This window comes from Scyliorhinus canicula, chromosome 2 (genome assembly GCF_902713615.1).
Source record: "Scyliorhinus canicula chromosome 2, sScyCan1.1, whole genome shotgun sequence".
Classification (NCBI taxonomy): domain Eukaryota; kingdom Metazoa; phylum Chordata; class Chondrichthyes; order Carcharhiniformes; family Scyliorhinidae; genus Scyliorhinus; species Scyliorhinus canicula.
The window spans coordinates 47,558,352-47,577,208 of NC_052147.1; the positions used below are offsets into that span (position 1 = coordinate 47,558,352).

General features: G+C 48.5%; 1 protein-coding gene across 1 annotated transcript in view; it reads right to left on the reverse strand.

Moving 5' to 3' along the window:
• Positions 1-2,020: 2,020 nt before the first annotated feature.
• Positions 2,021-18,857, reverse strand: part of LOC119962244 (exocyst complex component 3-like protein 2) — a 56,232-nt gene continuing 39,395 nt past the window's right edge. The window contains exons 6-9 of the mRNA XM_038790234.1: positions 7,479-7,601; positions 7,229-7,381; positions 4,451-4,572; positions 2,021-2,492 (exon numbers count right to left, since the gene is read on the reverse strand). Of these exons, the coding sequence (XP_038646162.1) occupies positions 2,303-2,492; positions 4,451-4,572; positions 7,229-7,381; positions 7,479-7,601 (588 nt within the window). The 3' untranslated portion in view covers positions 2,021-2,302. The remainder of the gene's footprint in view (positions 2,493-4,450; positions 4,573-7,228; positions 7,382-7,478; positions 7,602-18,857) is intronic.

Below are 18,857 nucleotides of genomic sequence, written 5' to 3' on the forward strand. Positions count from 1 at the left end.
ATTTCTTTATGTAACTAGATCATAGGCAGAAACTCCAAGAAATAAAATCCCCACAACATGAAAAGTGAATGTCCAAAGACTAACATCCTGGTGATAGTGTTATGGGCCAGGGTTAGAGAACCCCAAAGTGTATCTTGGAGCTCACCTGACCCACAATTTTTAATAGATTGTGGTATGGGGAGCACACAGCCCATTCCACAGATGTGGTACAGCAGAAATGGAAAAGTATTTTTAAAAGCAAAACAATGTTTATTCTATGAACTCAAGTTAACCTTTTAAAACGTATAGTGAACATCTTAGCAACCATTAATTCAAATGCAACCCCCAAAGACTGCAACACTAAGTAATCCTTTAAGCTTTCCTTTTAACATCCATACGACTTAAAAACAAAACCTTTAACAGAAGCACATCAGGTTAAAGTCACTACTGAAAACATTTATAATTCTGAATTCACCAAATGATTAAGAGATAGTCTTTTGATGGCAGACAGATCAACAGTACACCTGCTCCATCTGGCTTCAGCTTTGTTTGAATCAGTAATACCCACATGTCCTGTGGCCATTTCATTTGTTTAGCTACCTTCTCAAATGAAATGAAAAAGGCTTACACCTCCTTCTCGTCAAACCTTGACAATGCTTGGACATATTTTAATAGATCCCCACCAAGCCTTCGACTATGATGCTCTTTATCACTATCCTCATCACTACCATCCAACTGTACATTTCCCTTTCCGTCTGCCAATTTTAACTGACTGTCATGTTTCATAGCCATTTTCTGAAGTTCAAACTCTTTTTCCCTTTCCTCTCTATCTTTCCTTTTCCTCTCCATCTCTTTCTTTGTTTCTTTCTTCTCGCTCCTTTTCTTTTTCCCTGATCTGTATCTCCCTTTCTCTTTCTTTTTCTCTCATTGTATATTCAAGCTGCTTTAATTCTTTTTCATGGTCAAGTTGCTTAATCTTCAACTGGATGTTTGCCAATTCTAATGAGTCAGACTGTATCTCAGGCAACTTTAAATGCTTAGCAACCGCCATAATTACCTCATGTTTTTGCCAAATCTAACAATCTGCTTTTAGTTTCTGTCGGTAAGGTACTGCGTGTGACCGTCTCCACCCCCAAAAACTTCTGAGCCTCTGAACGAACCATTTTCCACAACACACTCCCTACGTAAACTGAAATACCACACCTGAAAAGCAACCACAATATGCTCACCCCTCACTGTCTTTAAGTTCACTAAGCCAACCCAATAGATAGACTTTTATCCCCCTCGAGCCCCCAATTTGTTATGGGCCAGGGTTAGAGAACCCCAAAGTGTATCATGGAGTTCACCTGACCCACAAATTTTAATAGATTGTGGTATGGGGAGCACACGGCCCACTCTACAGGTGTGGTACAGCAGAAATGGAAAAGTATTTTTAAAAGCAAAACAATGTTTATTCTATGAACTCAAGTTAACCTTTTTAAAACATACAGTGAACATCTTAGCAACCATTAATTCAAATACAATCCTCAAAGAATATAACACTAAGTAATCCTTTAAGCTTTTGTTTTAACATCCATACGACTTAAAAACAAAACCTTTAACAGAAGCACATCAGGTTAAAGTCACTACTGAAAACATTTATAATTCTGAATTCACAAAATGATCAAAAGATAGTCTTTTGACGGCAGAGAGATCAACAGTACACCTGCTCTGTCTGGCTTCAGCTCCAACACAGAAAACTAAACTAAAATGAAAAATGAAATGAAAATTGCTTATTGTCAAAGTAGGCTTCAAATAAAGTTACTGTGAAAAGCCCCTAGTCACCACATTCCGGCACCTGTTCGGGGAGGCTGGTATGGAAACACACCCTGCCGCAAACAGCCTAAAATGAAAGTAAAAAGCTGACAGACAGCCCAGCTCCACCCACTCTCTGACATCCCTGCAGTAATAAACACTCATTTCTTAAAGGTACTCTCACTACAGATATGTATATACACACCCATTTATAAACACCCACTTCTTAAAGGTACTCTCACATGACAGTAGCTGGTACAAAAACAAAAAATTCTTCTTCCAAAAGCTTGACAGCTATCATCACTCTCTTTCAAAAATATAAAAAGCTGATGATTTAGCTTCTGAAGAACAAGCTCAGATATGTGCACTTTCTGGTGTCAGCATCATCACTCAAATGAGCATTAAAAATGTTGATCCAAATGGCAGTGAACTTGCACCTCAGTCAATCTTGTGCGTCGTTTTGATTCAATTGGCCTTCACACACAATGCTGCTGCCAATTAATGATCGTTTTTCTCCCCTGTTCTCTGATTATACCCTGCAGCACAACAAACAACAATCATTCTTCCTCCATCGCCATTTAGAGACTTTTATCCCCTGAAATAATTTGTTGCCATGATTATCATTGGGACAAATGTCATCCATTTGTTTGAAGATGCACCGCCTGTCTCCTTTAGAAATCTTCCCCTTTATGTCCAGAATAGCGCTGATGTGTTCCTTCCTATAAAATACAAATTGAAGTGTTTTACATGTTACATGGCAATCCTTTAGAACATAGAACAGTACATAGAACAGTACAGCACAGAACAGGCCCTTCGGCCCTCAATGTTGTGCCGAGCCATGATCACCCTACTCAAACCCACGTATCCACCCTATACCCGTAACCCAACAACCTCCCCCTTAACCCTACTTTTATTAGGACACTACGGGCAATTTAGCATGGCCAATCCACCTAACCCGCACATCTTTGGACTGTGGGAGGAAACCGGAGCACCCGGAGGAAACCCACGCACACAGGGGGAGGACGTGCAGACTCCACACAGACAGTGACCCAGCCGGGAATCGAACCTGGGACCCTGGAGCTGTGAAGCATTTATGCTAACCACCATGCTACCCTGCTGCCCCTTTGTTTTCTGAATTCAAGTAGAATCACGGGTCCTGATTACCTCATTCCTATTATTCTAAAGTTGAGTCCGATATTAGTTTTGCTATTTTCTTTATTGCCTTTTCCTTGAAAATATTCTTACTTCATCTGATACTAATGACTCTCTGGCCATTTCAAATATGTCCCTGTAAACCTTACAGAAGTATTACGAAGGTCATGGAAGCTTATTTTAACTCTGAACTTATAACTGAGAATTCTAATAATTAAATCCCCCCCCCCCCCCTCCGATTCTCTTCCCGCACAAAGGCAGACTTTCATCTGTTTCCATGGTTAATTATTCCTGGAACAGGTCGCTAGTCTGTCACAAGAGGCTTAAAATCGGAGGGGCGCCACTCCACATCAAGAGTGGCTGCTCACAATGATTAGCACTGCTGCTTCACAGCTCCAGGGTCCCAGGTTCAATTCCCACTTGGGTCACTGTCTGCGGAATCTGCACGTTCTTCCCCTTGTCTGCGTGAGATTTTCCTCCGGGTGCTCCAGTTTCCTCCCACCCGAAAGATGTGCTTGTTAGGTGAATTGAACATTCTGAATTCTCCCTCATGTACCGGAACAGGCGCCGTAGTGTGGCGCTGAGGGGATTTTCACAGTAACCTGATTGCAGTGTCAATGTAAGCCTACTTGTGATACTGATAAAGATTATTATTATTTCAGACCGGGGTGCCTTCTCCTCACGGCCCTCTAGTCCTCTCCACACCCCACCATGGCTGCTGACAGCAAAATCACCACCCTTGCAAACCCTCCCCCCCCCCCCTTTTGCCACCCCCGAGCTCCCCTACCCACCCATTCCCAAGAGCCCTGTACTTCAGTTGCCAGGACGTCATCTCAGCACTGCAGTGCCTCTTCCAACCACTGCAGCGCTGTGCCTGGATGGGCTAGAGAGTTGTCAGCCAATCTGATTGGCCTGAGCCCTCCAAAATGGGGTTTCCTCTCAAGCGCGGTTTGAAGTCCCACCTGCCAATCAATCCTCGAATGAGTGTGAAATGGCGGTGGGCATCCCCGCTGACTCTTCAGGTGAGGGCACCAACCATTTGCCATCCTGAAAATTCAGGTGCAAGATCTGTTCACATCTAAATCAATAATTTAAACTATAATGTGGCTGGTCAGGTTCCATTGTACTGCAGGCCAACAAAATGGACTTCTTGTCATGCCTTCTTATTCATTGGAACCTTTTGCTACATATTGCGGAAGCTAACCTCATGACACCGTCATAACCCACTGCATTCATGTCGTAGGTGAGATAATTGGGTTTCAGTTTCCAAAGAAAAACAGACCAAAGGTGATACAAAACACTAATACAAATCCTAAATTCCAATGTAATAGAATGTAACTTAATTTATTTGTTCATCTTGAAGGTACAGCTTTGAGCATAGGCCTTAAATCAGGGCTATTTTTCAATTATGTTGCGATTTTAACTAGTCAACTTTTTTGAGGCAGTCAGCTTTTTTAATTTGGTGAATAAAGACCCTCTCAGAAAAAAAATGTTTTAAAAAAAAGAGTTCCTTATGATTACCTACCTTACGCCAGAGTAGTTTCTAACAAATGCAGCAACCTCTACTTTTAATGCTTCGATATCATTGATTTTTAATATTTCTGCCACATCTTGGATGGCTTTGTTTAGGCAAATAACACTAGACTGCTGAAAATAGTCAAAACAAAGAAACATTATTGACTCCCACTGCATTGTTGTAATGGCAAGAGCAGACATGAGAATGTGGCTGGATCAGGTTTTACAAGATCAAAAGTTGCTCAGTGAAAGAGCAAAGTCTTGCTTTGGGTTGGCTTGGAAGATGATGGGCGCGATTCTCTGGAAAGATTTCTACATGTGATGGTGAGGGGGGATTGCTCAGCGAGGTCGGCAAAGCTATTCAATGTTAATTGGTCCACTTAATGAGGCTCAATGAGCTTCTCGCCGCAAATGAAGGCCCGCTAGCAGATTTGCCTGGACCACGCTCGTCAGCCCCCCTGTTAACAAGGTTGAGCAACACCTGCCCAGCCAACCCCAGCCAGCTGGCAACAATGGCACCGAGGAACCAGCCCCAAGGTTTGGGGACCCTGACCTGGGGAAGTTGGGAGACGCAGTGGAGGCTAGGAGAGATGTCCTGTTCCCCCAAGGGTCCAGGAGGGTTAGCCATAGGACGGCCAGTGCTGCCTGGGATGAGGTGGCGATGGCTGTGAGCTCGGAGAGTGTGACCAGGAGGATTGGCCTCCAGTGCAGGAAGAAGTTCAATGACTAACACTGGGCAGCACGAGTGAGTCATAGCCCTCTTCTCCTCCCCCTCCCCCACCCCGTGACTTCTTCCACCCACCCCCCCCCATGGGAACATCCACCCCCTCCCCCTTCAACACCCCCAATCCCTCTTTCACCACCCCCCCCCCCCCCCCAACCACTGTGAACCATACATGTGCCCTCTCCGTGTCTCCTCAGGAAAAACTCTCCCACAACCGTCACGAGAGGGCCCAGACTGATGGTAGCGTGCCGGAATCCTCATCTCCTTCGAGGAATGGGCCTTGGAGGTGACCGGCGCGGCCAACAACGCGAAGGCTGGCTGACGCCGCAGAGGTGAGGAACCACCAGGCTTCACCCAGTGGACCTGTCAAACATGAGTTGTTATTGCCTTACTGCCCGACCCATCCCTCACACTGATCACATGTCCATTCTCCTGCAGATCCCGCTGCTGACAGTGCTGGCCCATCCTGGGCGGCATCTTCTCCTGACTCCAAGGAGAACACCTCGAAGGAGAGTTCCGAGGATGCCACTGTGATAGTCACGGCACAGCTGTCATCCCCACCCTCCACCAGCGCAGATGCATGGACCCCGGTGGGAAATGTTAGTGGTCAGGCTTCTGGGGCACATTCTGGTGAGCACCACACTGCTGCTGATGTACATCAGGTGAAGGTAGGAACCCCAGGCGAGACAGCAGTCGGAGGTCTGCTGGAGATTCCCAACCTGATGCTGAGCCTGTTGTACCAACAGGATACCCCGTCATTCGCTTGCCATTGAGGGTACCTAACACTAGGGAGATACCTGTGGTACTTCTCTGTCACAAATCCAATAAGTTTGATGGAGGTGTCTTGGGTGGATGGTGGCCTAAACACCTAGACTGTTCCCACATCTATCCCTCAGTTAGTCAGTAAATCTGGTCATACATGATCCCACTCCTGATCCCACCTACTCTTACATCAACTGACCACACCGGAAACTTCAACAATAAGGCAGGACCTAGCATTTACCAACCTTGACTAGTTTCCAGCCATCCCAATGCACTCCTCCGAAGTTACTTGGGGAGCGCAATGGAGCAACCATGGATTTTCAGCACCATATTTTTTTTTAAATATTAGAGACATCTTCAAAAAATTGATTTCTCCTTTTTAACTTTAATTTCTAATCATTTGTGCACATCACTCAGATTCCAGCAGTTTGAACGGAACAGGGTGATCCCGATACTGGACTTTTCCAGAACCACTGCCCATTTCATACTTCGCAACAAGCCTTTTTCCCAAGACAGTTCTATTTTTTTAGGGATATCCCAAACCGTGTGCCACCTGGTCAGAAAGTGCATTTCTAATTGTTTAAATGTACAAACTGTTTTAAGTTTTCATGGCGTTTAATATACCCTTAAGACTTTAAGAAATCACATCCCATCATGGCGCCCAGGACCCGGGTTCAATCCCGGCCCCGGGTCACTGCCCATGTGGAATTTGCAAATTCTCCCCATGTCTGCATGGGTCTCATCCCCACAATGCAAAGATGTGCAGGGTTAGATTGATAGGCCACATTAAATTGCCCCTTGATTCACATCCCAGGGTACAGAATGTCTTAGAAAGGAAATGTGTGACTTGTGTAACTTTATTAATGCTGTCATCAGCACATCAACATTTTGGGCCAGAGTGGGAGGACACAAAGTGAAGCCGCAGCCGAAGTTCCTGATCACTGATAGACTTCCTGGACAGGGAGGGAGGGAAGAATAAAACCACAGAGAAAATCAAATCAACCCACTTGGCTGTCTTCTGAATAACTGTAATGTTCAGCCCTGGCCATAGAGCTGGTCACCTGCTCACATTTTAATGAGAGAATAGGCGGATGATATATTGGGGGACTTGAAACGAGTAAAGAAGGAAAAAGTTATTTCAAACCATAGGTAATGCAGAATTAATACGGTAAGAGGTCTGCTTACTTAACCCTTATAAATACAGGCAAAACAGGTTCGAGGAGTATGGTTTTCTCCTGCTCCTACTTCTCATGTTCTTAACTATAAGAAAAATTAACAAGTTAATTAGCCCAATCTGCTCACCTGCTCTGAAAAAATGTGTTGCAGTTCCTTCGAGTCCTGAATAATTTTCTCAGGTATCTGATACCGTCTCTCTGATGTACATCTCAAAGAGCTGCGAATAAGGACTGTTATGTATTCCTGAACAATTTTATAGTATGCCCTATCCACCAGAATCTGCAAAAAGAAACATTTTTATTTGATCTTATTTTCCATCTGTTTGATGGACTTTAAAGACATGTGTCATATTTATTTAAATTAAAGCTCACATTACCTTGCGTGTGGCTCTATTCATTTCCGTAATATTACTGAAATAACTTTTTATTAAAGAGCTCACTTCTTCCATGTGATTTAAACTGGAGCGTCTACCATCTTTCAGATTGTCTCTCAAGTGGATCTTAAATGCAAAAGGAGAATTGCAAAATGTAATTATGTTGGAGCTGATAATCCATATTCCTGTTGGTAAACTGGCCTGGGTTTTCATCCTCAAGGCGGGCAGGGGGAGTTAAGAAAATTGCCAGCTTGGCCCACCCATCTCGGGAGAAAGTGCCTGCTAGGGCGAGGCCTTCACTGCTGGAGGCTAGGTGCAAGCTGGAGTTTGGCCAATCCAAGAAGGCACCCATAGGTTGCCAGGTGTGGAGGCAGGCTGTTTAAAAGACCTGCCTTTGTGCTGGGGAACTGTGTCCTGGTAAACAAAAAACACAAGAAGCTCCAGCCCTCACCCCTCACACTCCTGAACGCTTCAAGCACTCCCCGTGCCCCAACAGACAACCTCGTGGCCCTACATGCCCCGTATGTCCCCTCATGCCCCATATTCCCAAATTCTGCTCTTCTACCCACCCTATCAGACCCCTCATTCTCCACCAACTCCATATGATCCCTCATGCCCCCCCCCCCCCCCCCCCCCCCCCCCCATGACAAGTTCTGGCACTTCCTTACCCATTGACCAACTTCACACTTTCAAGTACCATTTGTACAGTGCTGGAGGTGTAAATTCTTTGAAAAATTATAATCCATTGATAACTGTCTCCTATGTTTGAAAAAAGTCTGCACCTCAAACTAATAAAGGGGCAATCATCCATGCCTTTTGAAGTTTTAAAAACTATAAACCTTTGAAACCACACGCATTGTGAATTTGACCATAGAAATCAGAGAGCCCGAGCTGTGAATCAAACAGTATTTCCTCTGGGGAGCGGCTATGCTAGTATTCAAATAGCTGTTAGGGCACTCAGCCAAACATGCATAATAAGGGGACATGGGGGTGGGAGGAAGCCATAACATAGCATAACGTGTGAGGGGGACCATTTGAACTTAACTTTTAAAAGGTACTAGGAGGCAGCACGGTGGCTCAGTGGTTAGCACTGCAGTCTCACGGCACGAGGTGCGATCCCGGCTCTGGGTCACTGTCTGTGTGGAGTTTGCACATTCTCCCCGTGTTTGACCTCCACCGGGCCGCACGAGCTGACATCAACCCCTGGTACTGGTTCTGCCTGTCACTCCCCTGGGCACCTGGCACCGCCCACACCCAGCACCATTCCGCGTCCCACCCCACCCATGCCCAGCAGTGATTTCACTCATGCCCCCCCCCCCCCCAAGATCATTGGGTCAGCAACCCGAGTGCCCCCGGGCTAATTGCCCACAACTTCAAAGATGGCTACTCACCTCCCGCAGCAGCTACTCCGCCAGCTTCACGTTTTTGACAAGGTTCCCAAGTGGCACTGCCTGGGTACCAGCTTGGCACTGCTGCAGTGATTGGGCATGCACCTGGGGGCCTCCAATGCACCTGGGGGCACCTGGGAGATCTGACAAGTGCCGTTCTGTCTGCTCCCCATTTGTGGACACCAGTACTGAACGGTGCGCGCCCGAAGTCTCCAATGTGAAGGAGATGGACCCCACAACCTTAGGTACCTCAGGAAACTGCATATTAGAGTGAGATTAGCTGTTGCACCCTAATATGCAGATTTGCCAAAATGTGATTCTGCCCATAATGAGCGGGAATTACATCGGATTGTTTCGCGAGATCTAACGCGATTTTGCGAGGCGTTTTGAGCCAGGTAGATCCCAGGACCTTTTTGGGCGCTGTAAGGCCGTTCAATCTCACCCCTAAACTCTGCTACATCCAGTTATGAGTGGTGGTGGACAATTAACTAACTCACTGAAGGAAGAGGTTCCACAAATTATCCATTGGCAATGATAGGGGAACCCAAGGCATCAATGCAATATACAAAGCTGAAGCATTCGCAACAATCTTCAGCCAGAAGTGCTGAGTGGATAATCCACCTTCGCATCCACTGCAGGTCTCCAGCATCACATTCTCAGCCCATTTGTTTTACTCCATATGATATCAAGAAATGGCTGAAGGCATCGGATACTGCAAAGACAACATTCCACTCATAGTACTGAAGACTTGTGCTCCAGAAATTGTTGTTCTAGTACATTTACAATATTGGCATCTACCCGGCAATGCGGAAAACTGCCCAGATATTTCCTACCCACAAAGGCAGCACAAATCTAACCCAGCCAAAGCCACCCCACTCCATCAGTCTACTCTCAATCATTAACCAAGTGATGGAAAGGGCCATTGACAGTGCTGTCATGCAGTACTTATTCACCGATAAAGTGCTCACTGATGCTCAATTTGGGCTCTGCTCAGCTCCCAACTCAGCTCCTAACCTAATTACAGCCTTAGCCCAAACATGGACAACAGAGCTGAGCCCAAGAGGTGAGGTGAGAGTGACTGTCCTTGGCATCAAGGCAGCATTTGACCAAGTGTGGCATCAAGGAGCCCAGCAAAACTTAGGCTCAGGAGGGTAATGGAATACTCTCTACTTGCCTGGATGAGTGCAGCTCCAACAACACACAAGAAGCTTGACACCATCCTGGATAAAGCAGCACATTTGATTGCCACACCATCCACCACCTTCAATATCCACTCTTTCCACCACGGATGGGCAGTGGCAGCAGTGTGTACCATCTACAAGATGCACTGCAGTAATTTGCCAAGGTGCATTGAAAGTACATTCGAAACCTGTGATCCTACCACCACGAAGGAAAATGGCAGCAGATCCACCTTCAATTCCTCACCCCACCCACCATCTTAGCTTGGAACTATATGGTGTTCGTTCACTGTCACTGGGTCAAAATCCTGGAACCCCATACCTAACAGCAATGTGGGTGTACCTATACCACATGGACTGCAACAGTTCAAGGAGGCAGCTCACTACCAGCTTCTCAAGGGCAATTAGGGATGGGCAATTAAGACTAGCCTAGCCTCCACCATCCACCTCCAGTGGAAGAATCAAAAATAGATTCTTTAATTGGCTTTTTCTCTACATTGGGTGTTTTAGTTGAAGCAAGTATACTTGATTACAGTCTCTACCCTTTCCAACATGGTGTGGTTAAGACTACTCTCTGGGCACTACTCTGGAGCTCATGGTTGCATAATGGGCCAGACAACAAGCATCGTTTGAGATGTGCTCAAAGATATTGTTTCAAAAGGATTTCCTAAAATTCCTGCACTTGGGGTAAATAGTCAGTGTCAAGGTGAACTTGCTTCATCATATTGTAGATGTAGATGTAATAACCTTCCTTCCCAACCTCCGTCTTTTCTTGAGCCCACTGCTAAGGATATCTTTCATGCAACCTTCTTGGGTGTTGTTTTCTGCTGTTTTGACTTTGCCATATTCACCTCTTGAAGCACTTAAGAATGTGGAATATTTTTAAAGCATTTCTCAATATTAATCCACATGACTTGCTGAATGACAGTGGGCTCTGTCACTTGGTCTGGCAACCCATAAAGAGAGGTTTTGCTAATCGGTTGTTGTTCCAAGATCACTCTGTTCTGCTGAAACCTTGTGTGGTGAATCACAGTAGCGTAATTCATACTGTATTACACATGTTGTAATATGTCTCTGTAAGCTCGGCACACGAGCAGTTGCGCTGCTCTGCCACTAGGGGGAGATGCACTGGGAGTGTACGGGAGTGTGTACTGGGCACCACCCTTGGCTCCACCCACGGCTCCTCCCCCTAATCGGAAGTATAAAGGTTGATGCTGAGAGCCTGCCTGGCAGTTCATCTGGAGTTCATCTTGTCACAGGCAGGCTCTGTTGTAAGACGATTAAAACCACTGTTCACTTCTAACCACGTGTTGCGTGAATTGATGGTCTCATCAATTTAATCATCTTAAGAAACAGTAAGGAATGACCATGGAATCAGCCCTCAAGCCTAATCAACTGGAACTCGTCCCGCAGGATGCAGAGGCGAAATAAATCTTTTCACATTGGCTCCAATGTTTTAAGGCCTACCTGGCTGAAGCAAGCACCACAGAAACGACGGAGGAGCAGAAACTCAGTCTACTGCACGCGAGGGTGAGCCATCATATATCTACTCAGCTAAACTGTACCGGTTCATATACAGAGGCCCTATCCCGACTCGATAGAATGTACGTGAGGCCTATCAATGAGGTCTACGCGCACCACGTTTTTACTACTCGCCGCCAGCGCCCTACAGAATCGCTAGAAGAATTCCTCAGAGACTTAAAAGCCTTATCCCGGAACTGTAATTGTCAGGCTGTAACTGCCGCAGAACATAGAGAACTTGCTGTCCACGATGTCTTTGTTGCAGGCCTTAGATCGAATTACGTGCGCCAGCGACTGCTGGAGAAGGGAGCCCTAAATTTAGAAGATACTGTTGAACTCGCTACAACTATGGAGGTCTCATTTCGTAGCCTCACCTCATTTCATTTAATTTCATTTTCCTGCCGACTGCGCGACCCCGTCATGGGCCCCCGACCAGCGACTCCCCCAGGCCTGCGCCGCGCGGCCACCCAGCCACCATGCTGCACCAGCCTGCCAATTTTGTGGCCAGCCCCAGCACCCGCGGCAGCACTGCCCGGCCCACAACGCAACCTGCAGCAGCTCCGGGCGAAAAGGCCACTACGCCAGAGTGTGCCTGGCAAGGAAGGCCCCAGCCCCTAAACCTCCAGTGGCACAAAGTAATCACCCTCCGCACTCGCAGGCCCGCAGGCCCTGGAACGCAGCGGCCTATGCCCCGACTCTGCCCCCACCCGCACCACGGCGCAACTCATGGGGGCCGCCATCTTGGACGCCATCTTCCTCGCCGCCCGCCACGTGCGATCCATGGGGGTTGGCCATCTTGGGCCCCATCCTCTCCACACTCAGAAAACTCGATTGAAGACTGCGACCTCAGCGGGCATTCATCACGGGGCCATCCCAGCGCAGCCTACCGAGCCGCCGACTACCCGCAACTCAACGCAGTCACACTGGACCAATCGCGCCCAAAGCATCTCCACAACTCGATGACGATGGTCAAAATCAACGGGTACAGTACACCGTGCCTTTTCGACTCCGGGAGCACGGAGAGCTTCGTACACCCAGATCTGTCCATATCCAAGGGCGCACCGTCGCAAATCTAACAATTCAAGGCGCTAGCTACTCTAATTTCCAACTATACGTCCTGCCCGAACTCTGCGCCCCACTCTTATTGGGACTCGACTTTCAATGCAATCTCAAGAGTCTCACCCTCAGCTTCGGCGGACCTCTACCCCCACTCACTATCTGCAGCCTAGCCATGCTGCGAATCTCCCCCCTCCCCCCTCTCTCTGCCAACCTCACGCCGGACTGTAAACCCGTAGCCACTCGCAGCAGGCGGTACAGCCTACAGGACAGGGTGTTCATTCGATCCGAGGTCCGGAGGCTTTTATGTGAGGGGATCATAGAGGCCAGTAACAGTCCCTGGAGAGCTCAGGTGGTGGTCGTCAAGACCGGGGAAAAATTCTGCATGGTCATAGACTATAGTCAGACTATTAATCGGTTTACACTCCTCAACGCGTACCCCCTCCCCAGGATTGCAGACATGGTGAATCAGATCGGCCAGTATCGGATTTTTTCCACGGTGGATCTGAAGTCTGCATACCACCAGCTCCCAATCCGCCCGGAGGACCGCCACTTCACGGCGTTTGAGGCCGATGGCCGCCTCTTCCACTTCTTCCGGGTCCCCTTTGGCGTCGTGAATGGGGTTTCGGTGTTCCAACGAGCAATGGACCGAATGATGGACCAGTACGGGCTGCGTGCCACGTTTCTGTACTTGGATAACGTCACCATCTGCGGCTATGACCAGCAGGACCACGATGCCAACCTCAACCGATTTCTCCAGACGGCCCAGAAGCTTAATCTCACGTACAACAAGGAGAAATGCGTTTTCCCCACAACCAGACTAGCCATCTTCGTCTATGTCGTGGAAAACGGAGTCCTGGGTCCCGGCCTGGACCGCATGCACCCCCTCTTAGAACTCCCTCTCCCTCATTGTCCCAAGGCCCTCAAACAGTGCCTGGGATTCTTTTCATATTATGCCCAGTGGGTCCCTCAATATGCGGACAAAGCCCGCCCACTATTTAAGGCCACACTTTTTCCCCTGTCAGCTGAGGCTCGCCAGGCCTTCAACTGCATCAAGGAGGACATCGCCAAGGCTGCCATGTGGGCGGTGGATGAATCCGTCCCCTTCCAGGTTGAGAGCGATGCCTCAGAGGTAGCTCTTGCAGCCACATTAAATCAGGCAGGAAGACCAGTCGCCTTTTTCTCCAGAAGGGGCTGCAACCCCGGTGCTCCGCCGATCACAGCGGACAACTCGGCCACCGGACAGACTCAATCTGTAAGCCACCAGCCCCGCCGGACTTGATTTTTTTACAGGGGGTGAATGTGGTGAATTACAGTAGCATAATTCACACTGCAGTACACATGTTGTACTATGTCTCTGTAAGCTCGGCACACGAGCAGTTGCGCTGCTCTGCCACTAGGGGGAGATGCACTGGGAGTGTACGGGAGTTTGTACTGGGCTCCACCCTTGGCTCCACCCACGGCTCCTCCCCCTAACCAGAAGGTTGATGCTGAGAGCCTGCCTGGCAGTTCATCTGGAGTTCATCTTGTCACAGGCAGGCTCTGTTGGCAGGCAGCACGGTAGCATGGTGGTTAGCATAAATGCTTCACAGCTCCAGGGTCCCAGGTTCGATTCCCGGCTGGGTCACTGTCTGTGCAGAGTCTGCACGTTCTCCCCGTGTGTGCGTGGGTTTCCTCCGGGTGCTCCGGTTTCCTCCCACAGTCCAAAGATGTGCGGGTTAGGTGGATTGGCCATGCTAAATTGCCCGTAGTGTCCGACAAAGTAAGGTTGGGGGGGGGAGGGTTGTTGGGTTACGGTATAGGGTGGATACGTGGGTTTGTGTGGGGTGATCATTGCTCGGCAAAACATCGAGGGCCGAAGGGCCTGTTCTGTGCTGTACTGTTCTATGTTCTATGTTGTAAGACGATTAAAACCACTGTTCACTTCTTTTTTTTTTAAATAATTTTTATTAAGGTTTTCACAAAATATAAACAACAAAACAATATTAACAGAATAACCATTGTAAAAACCCAAGAACAACATCCATCCCCCTACGAAAGCAACTACTAAATCAAAAACAAGAAAAGCAAACAACAGAAAGGAAAGAGATAACACCCGCCACATACCACAAACCCATGTACACACTTCTCCCTCCCCCCAAACCCAATCCCCCCCCCCCCCCCCCCCCCCCCCCCCCCACCCCGGGTAGCTGCTGCTGCCGGCCTATTTCCTTACCGTTCCGCCAGGAAGTCCAGCAAAGGCTGCCACAGCCTAAAGAACCCTTGTACTGATCCCCTCAGGGCAAATTGCACCTTCTCCAATTTAATGAATCCCGCCATATCATTGATCTAGGCCTCCACGCTTGGGGGCCTCGCATCCTTCCATTGAAGCAAGATCCTCCGCCGGGCTACTAGGGACGCAAAGGCCAGGACACCGGCCTCTTTCGCCTCCTGCACTCCCGGCTCCACTGCAACCCCAAAAATTGCGAGTCTCCAGCCTGGCTTGACCCTGGATCCCACCACCCTCGACACCGTCCTTGCTACCCCCTTCCAAAACTCCCACAGCGCTGGGCATGCCCAAAACATATGGGCGTGGTTCGCTGGGCTCCCCGAGCACCTAGCACACCTGTCTTCGCCCCCGAAAAACCTACTCATCCTCGTCCCAGTCATGTGGGCCCTGTGCAGCACCTTGAACTGTATGAGGCTAAGCCTCGCACAGGAAGAGGAGGAATTCACCCTTTCCAGGGCATCCGCCCACGCCCCTCCTCTATCTCCTCACCCAGCTCCTCTTCCCATTTACCCTTCAGCTCCTCCACCGAGGCCTCGTCTACCTCCTGCATTACACGGTATATGTCCGAGATCCTCCCTCCTCCGACCCACACCCCCGAGAGCACCCTATCCCGCACCCCCCGTGGGGGCAGCAAGGGGAACCCCTCCACCTGCTGCCTGGCAAACGCCCTCACCTGGATGTACCTAAACATGTTCCCCGGGGGAGCCCAAACTTCCCCTCTAACTCCCCCAAGTTCGCGAACCTCCCATCCACAAACAGTTCCTCAACCTCCTAACACCTACCCTGCGCCAGCCCAGAAATCCGCCATCGATGCTCCCTGGAACAAACCGATGGTTCCCCCGTATCGGGGAAGCCATCGAGCTCCCCACCTCTCCCCTATGCCATCTCCATTACCCCCACATTTTGAGGGTAGCCGCCACCACCGGGCTCGTGGTATACCTCGTTGGAGGGAGCGGCAACAGCGCCGTTACCAGCACCTCCAGGCTCGTGCCCACACAGGACGCCATCTCCATCCTCTTCCATGCTGCCCCTTCCCCGTCCATTACCCACTTACGCACCATCGATGCGTTGGCAGCCCAATAGTACCCACAGATGTTGGGCAGCGCCAGCCCCCCACTATCCCTGCCCCGTTCCAAGAACACCCTTCTCACCCTCGGAGTCCCATGCGCCCACACAAATCCCGTAATACTCCTGTTAACTCTCCTAAAAAGAGGCCTTCGGGATAAGGATTGGAAGGGATTGGAACAGGAACAAAAACCTCGGGAGCACCGTCATCTTGACAGACTGCACCCTCCCTGCCAGTGACAGCGGTAACATATCCCACCTTTTGAACTCCTCCTCCATCTACTCCACCAACCTGGTGAGGTTGAGCTTGTGCAGGGCCCCCCAGCTCCCAGCCACCTGGACTCCTAGGTACCTGAAGCTCCTCCCTGCCTGCTTCAGTGGGAGCCTACCAATCCCCTCCTCCTAATCCCCCGGGTGCACCACGAACAGCTTGCTCTTGCCCAGGTTGAGCTTATACCCAGAGAAGCCCCCAAATTCGCTGAGAATCCTCATCACCTCCGGCATCCCCCCCCCCCACCGGGTCCGCCACATACAGCAACAGGTCGTCCGCATAAAGCGACACTCAATGCTCCTCCCCACCCCACACCAGGCCCCTCCAGTTCCCTGACTCCCTCAACGCCATGGCCAGGGGCTCAATTGCCAATGCAAAGAGCAAGGGGGACAGGGGACACCCCTGTCTCGTCCCCCGGTACAGCCGAAAGTACTCCGACCTCCTCCTATTCGTGGCTACACTCGCCATCGGGGCTTCATGAAGCAACCTCACCCAACGGACAAACCCCTCCCCAAACCCAAACCTTTCCAACACCTCCCACAGATACCCCCACTCAACCCTATCAAAGGCCTTCTCCGCATCTAATGCCACCACTATCTCCGCCTCCCCTTCCACAGCCGGCATCATAATGACGTTGAGGAGCCTTCGTATGTTGGTATTCAACTTCCCTTCACAAACCCCGTCTGGTCCTCGTGAATGACCCCCGGCACACAATCCTCTATTCTTGTGGCTAAGATCTTTGCCAGCAGCTTGGCGTCTACATTTCACTGTTCACTTCTAACCACGTGTCGCATGAATTGATGGTCTCATCATCTTGAAAATACTTTATTGTCAGATTCTTTCATTTGTTTTATTCTTTCATGGGATGGGAGTGTCCCAGTCAAGGTTAGTGTTTGTTGCCCATCTCTAATTGCCCTTAAGAATGTTGGAAACAATGATTTTACAGTTGCCGTATATATGCAAACATTTTTTCCGTATTCTAACCAAGATGTGAGTAAAGGTTTAAATAAAAATCCAAATTATGATCCTGACTAAAAAGCTTATTCCCCTTTAACAACTGACTTTTTGCGTAAAATGTGTCTTTGACATCTGTTGTGAGTGGGTGGAAGTAATGCTCGGTAGTTTAGATTGAGGTTTTTAGGATTTTGAAAGTAATAAGGAAGATAAAAACTTTTGATGCTGGCAAGGAAGTCTGGACAATGGACCAATCAGAAGAGATGTTAGGAAACATTTCTTGACAAAACATGTGGAACGCTCTCCCATTAAGAGCAGCAGATTCCAGCTCAATAAATCATTTTAAGTAGATCCTTGTTTGCAAAGATATAAAAGAATGTGGAGCCAAGGCAAGAGGTTGGTGTTAAAATATGGACCAGCCTTGACCTCAAGTGATACACAGAGCAGGCTTGAGGGATTGAGTGGCTTGCTCCTATTTCTATGTCGAACGAGAGTCTGGAAAATCGGACTTTTGGCCTTTTACCAAAAACTATCCCATCACTGGTATTTCCATGCCATTTTCCTGACTGCATCAAGTGTTAAAGAAACGCACAGCAAGTACAGAAACACTGCAATTGTAATGCAAAATTTAAAAAGGATGCTCTTTCTGTTTCACAATGACTACGAGTTCCACTGTTTCCAAATTTCTGGCTCTAAACACTATTATTTGTGTAATTGTGGTGGGAAAGGCATTACTCACTGCATTCGTGAAAGGAAAATGAGCTCACTTTCCATTCGGCATGTGAACCACTCTATCTGAATCAAACACTGCAGTGTTTTCTGCTATAAATTCAATGACTGAAAATTGTAACAAAGATCTCCATTGCTTTTGTGCCTCTGGTTTCCTGGTGCGTGATCCTCTGTTCGTCACTGCAACTTGACATTGGCAGACTTTTAAGGCAGATGGTCAAAGAGACATGTGCATTTTTTAACCACCTCTTTCTGACTGGCGGCAGTTATTATGAATCCATTAACTAAATGCGCAATAATTCACATACCAATGTGAGGATGCAAGTGTACCTATTGATTGGTTGCACTGACATAAGGCTGCAGCCTCATTCCATCATTGCACCATAAATGGACACTGGCAGAGTTGCACCTTATTTGTACAGGTACTGTACCACGGGAAGCCACATAGAGAGCACCTGTACCTGGAAGCTGTCACATTTGGGTCACTCTGTCATACCCACAATATGGCAAGCACCTCAAAGTGCAAACCTGAAACATTTTCCCCCGAAACTGTTATTTATGGTCAACATTTATCCCGGAACATCATTCCAGATGGGCGGCATGTGGCACAGTGGTTAGGACTGCTGCCTCACAGCACGAATGACCCAGGTCTGATTCCAGTTTTGGGTGATTATCTGTGCGGAATTTGCACATTCTCCCCGCGTCTGAGTGGGTTTCCTCCGGGTGCTCCGGTTTCCTCCCACAGTCCAAAGATATGCAGGTTAGGTGGATTGTCCATTCTAAATTGCCCCTTACTGTCCAAAGATGAGCAGGTTAGTTGGGGTTACAGGGTTGTTGGGATGGGGCAGGGGAGTGGGCCCAGGTTGAGTACTCTTTTGGAGGGTCGGTGCAAACTCCATGAGCCGAATGGCTTCCTTCTGCACTGTAGGGATTCTATGGATGTTGCTCAGG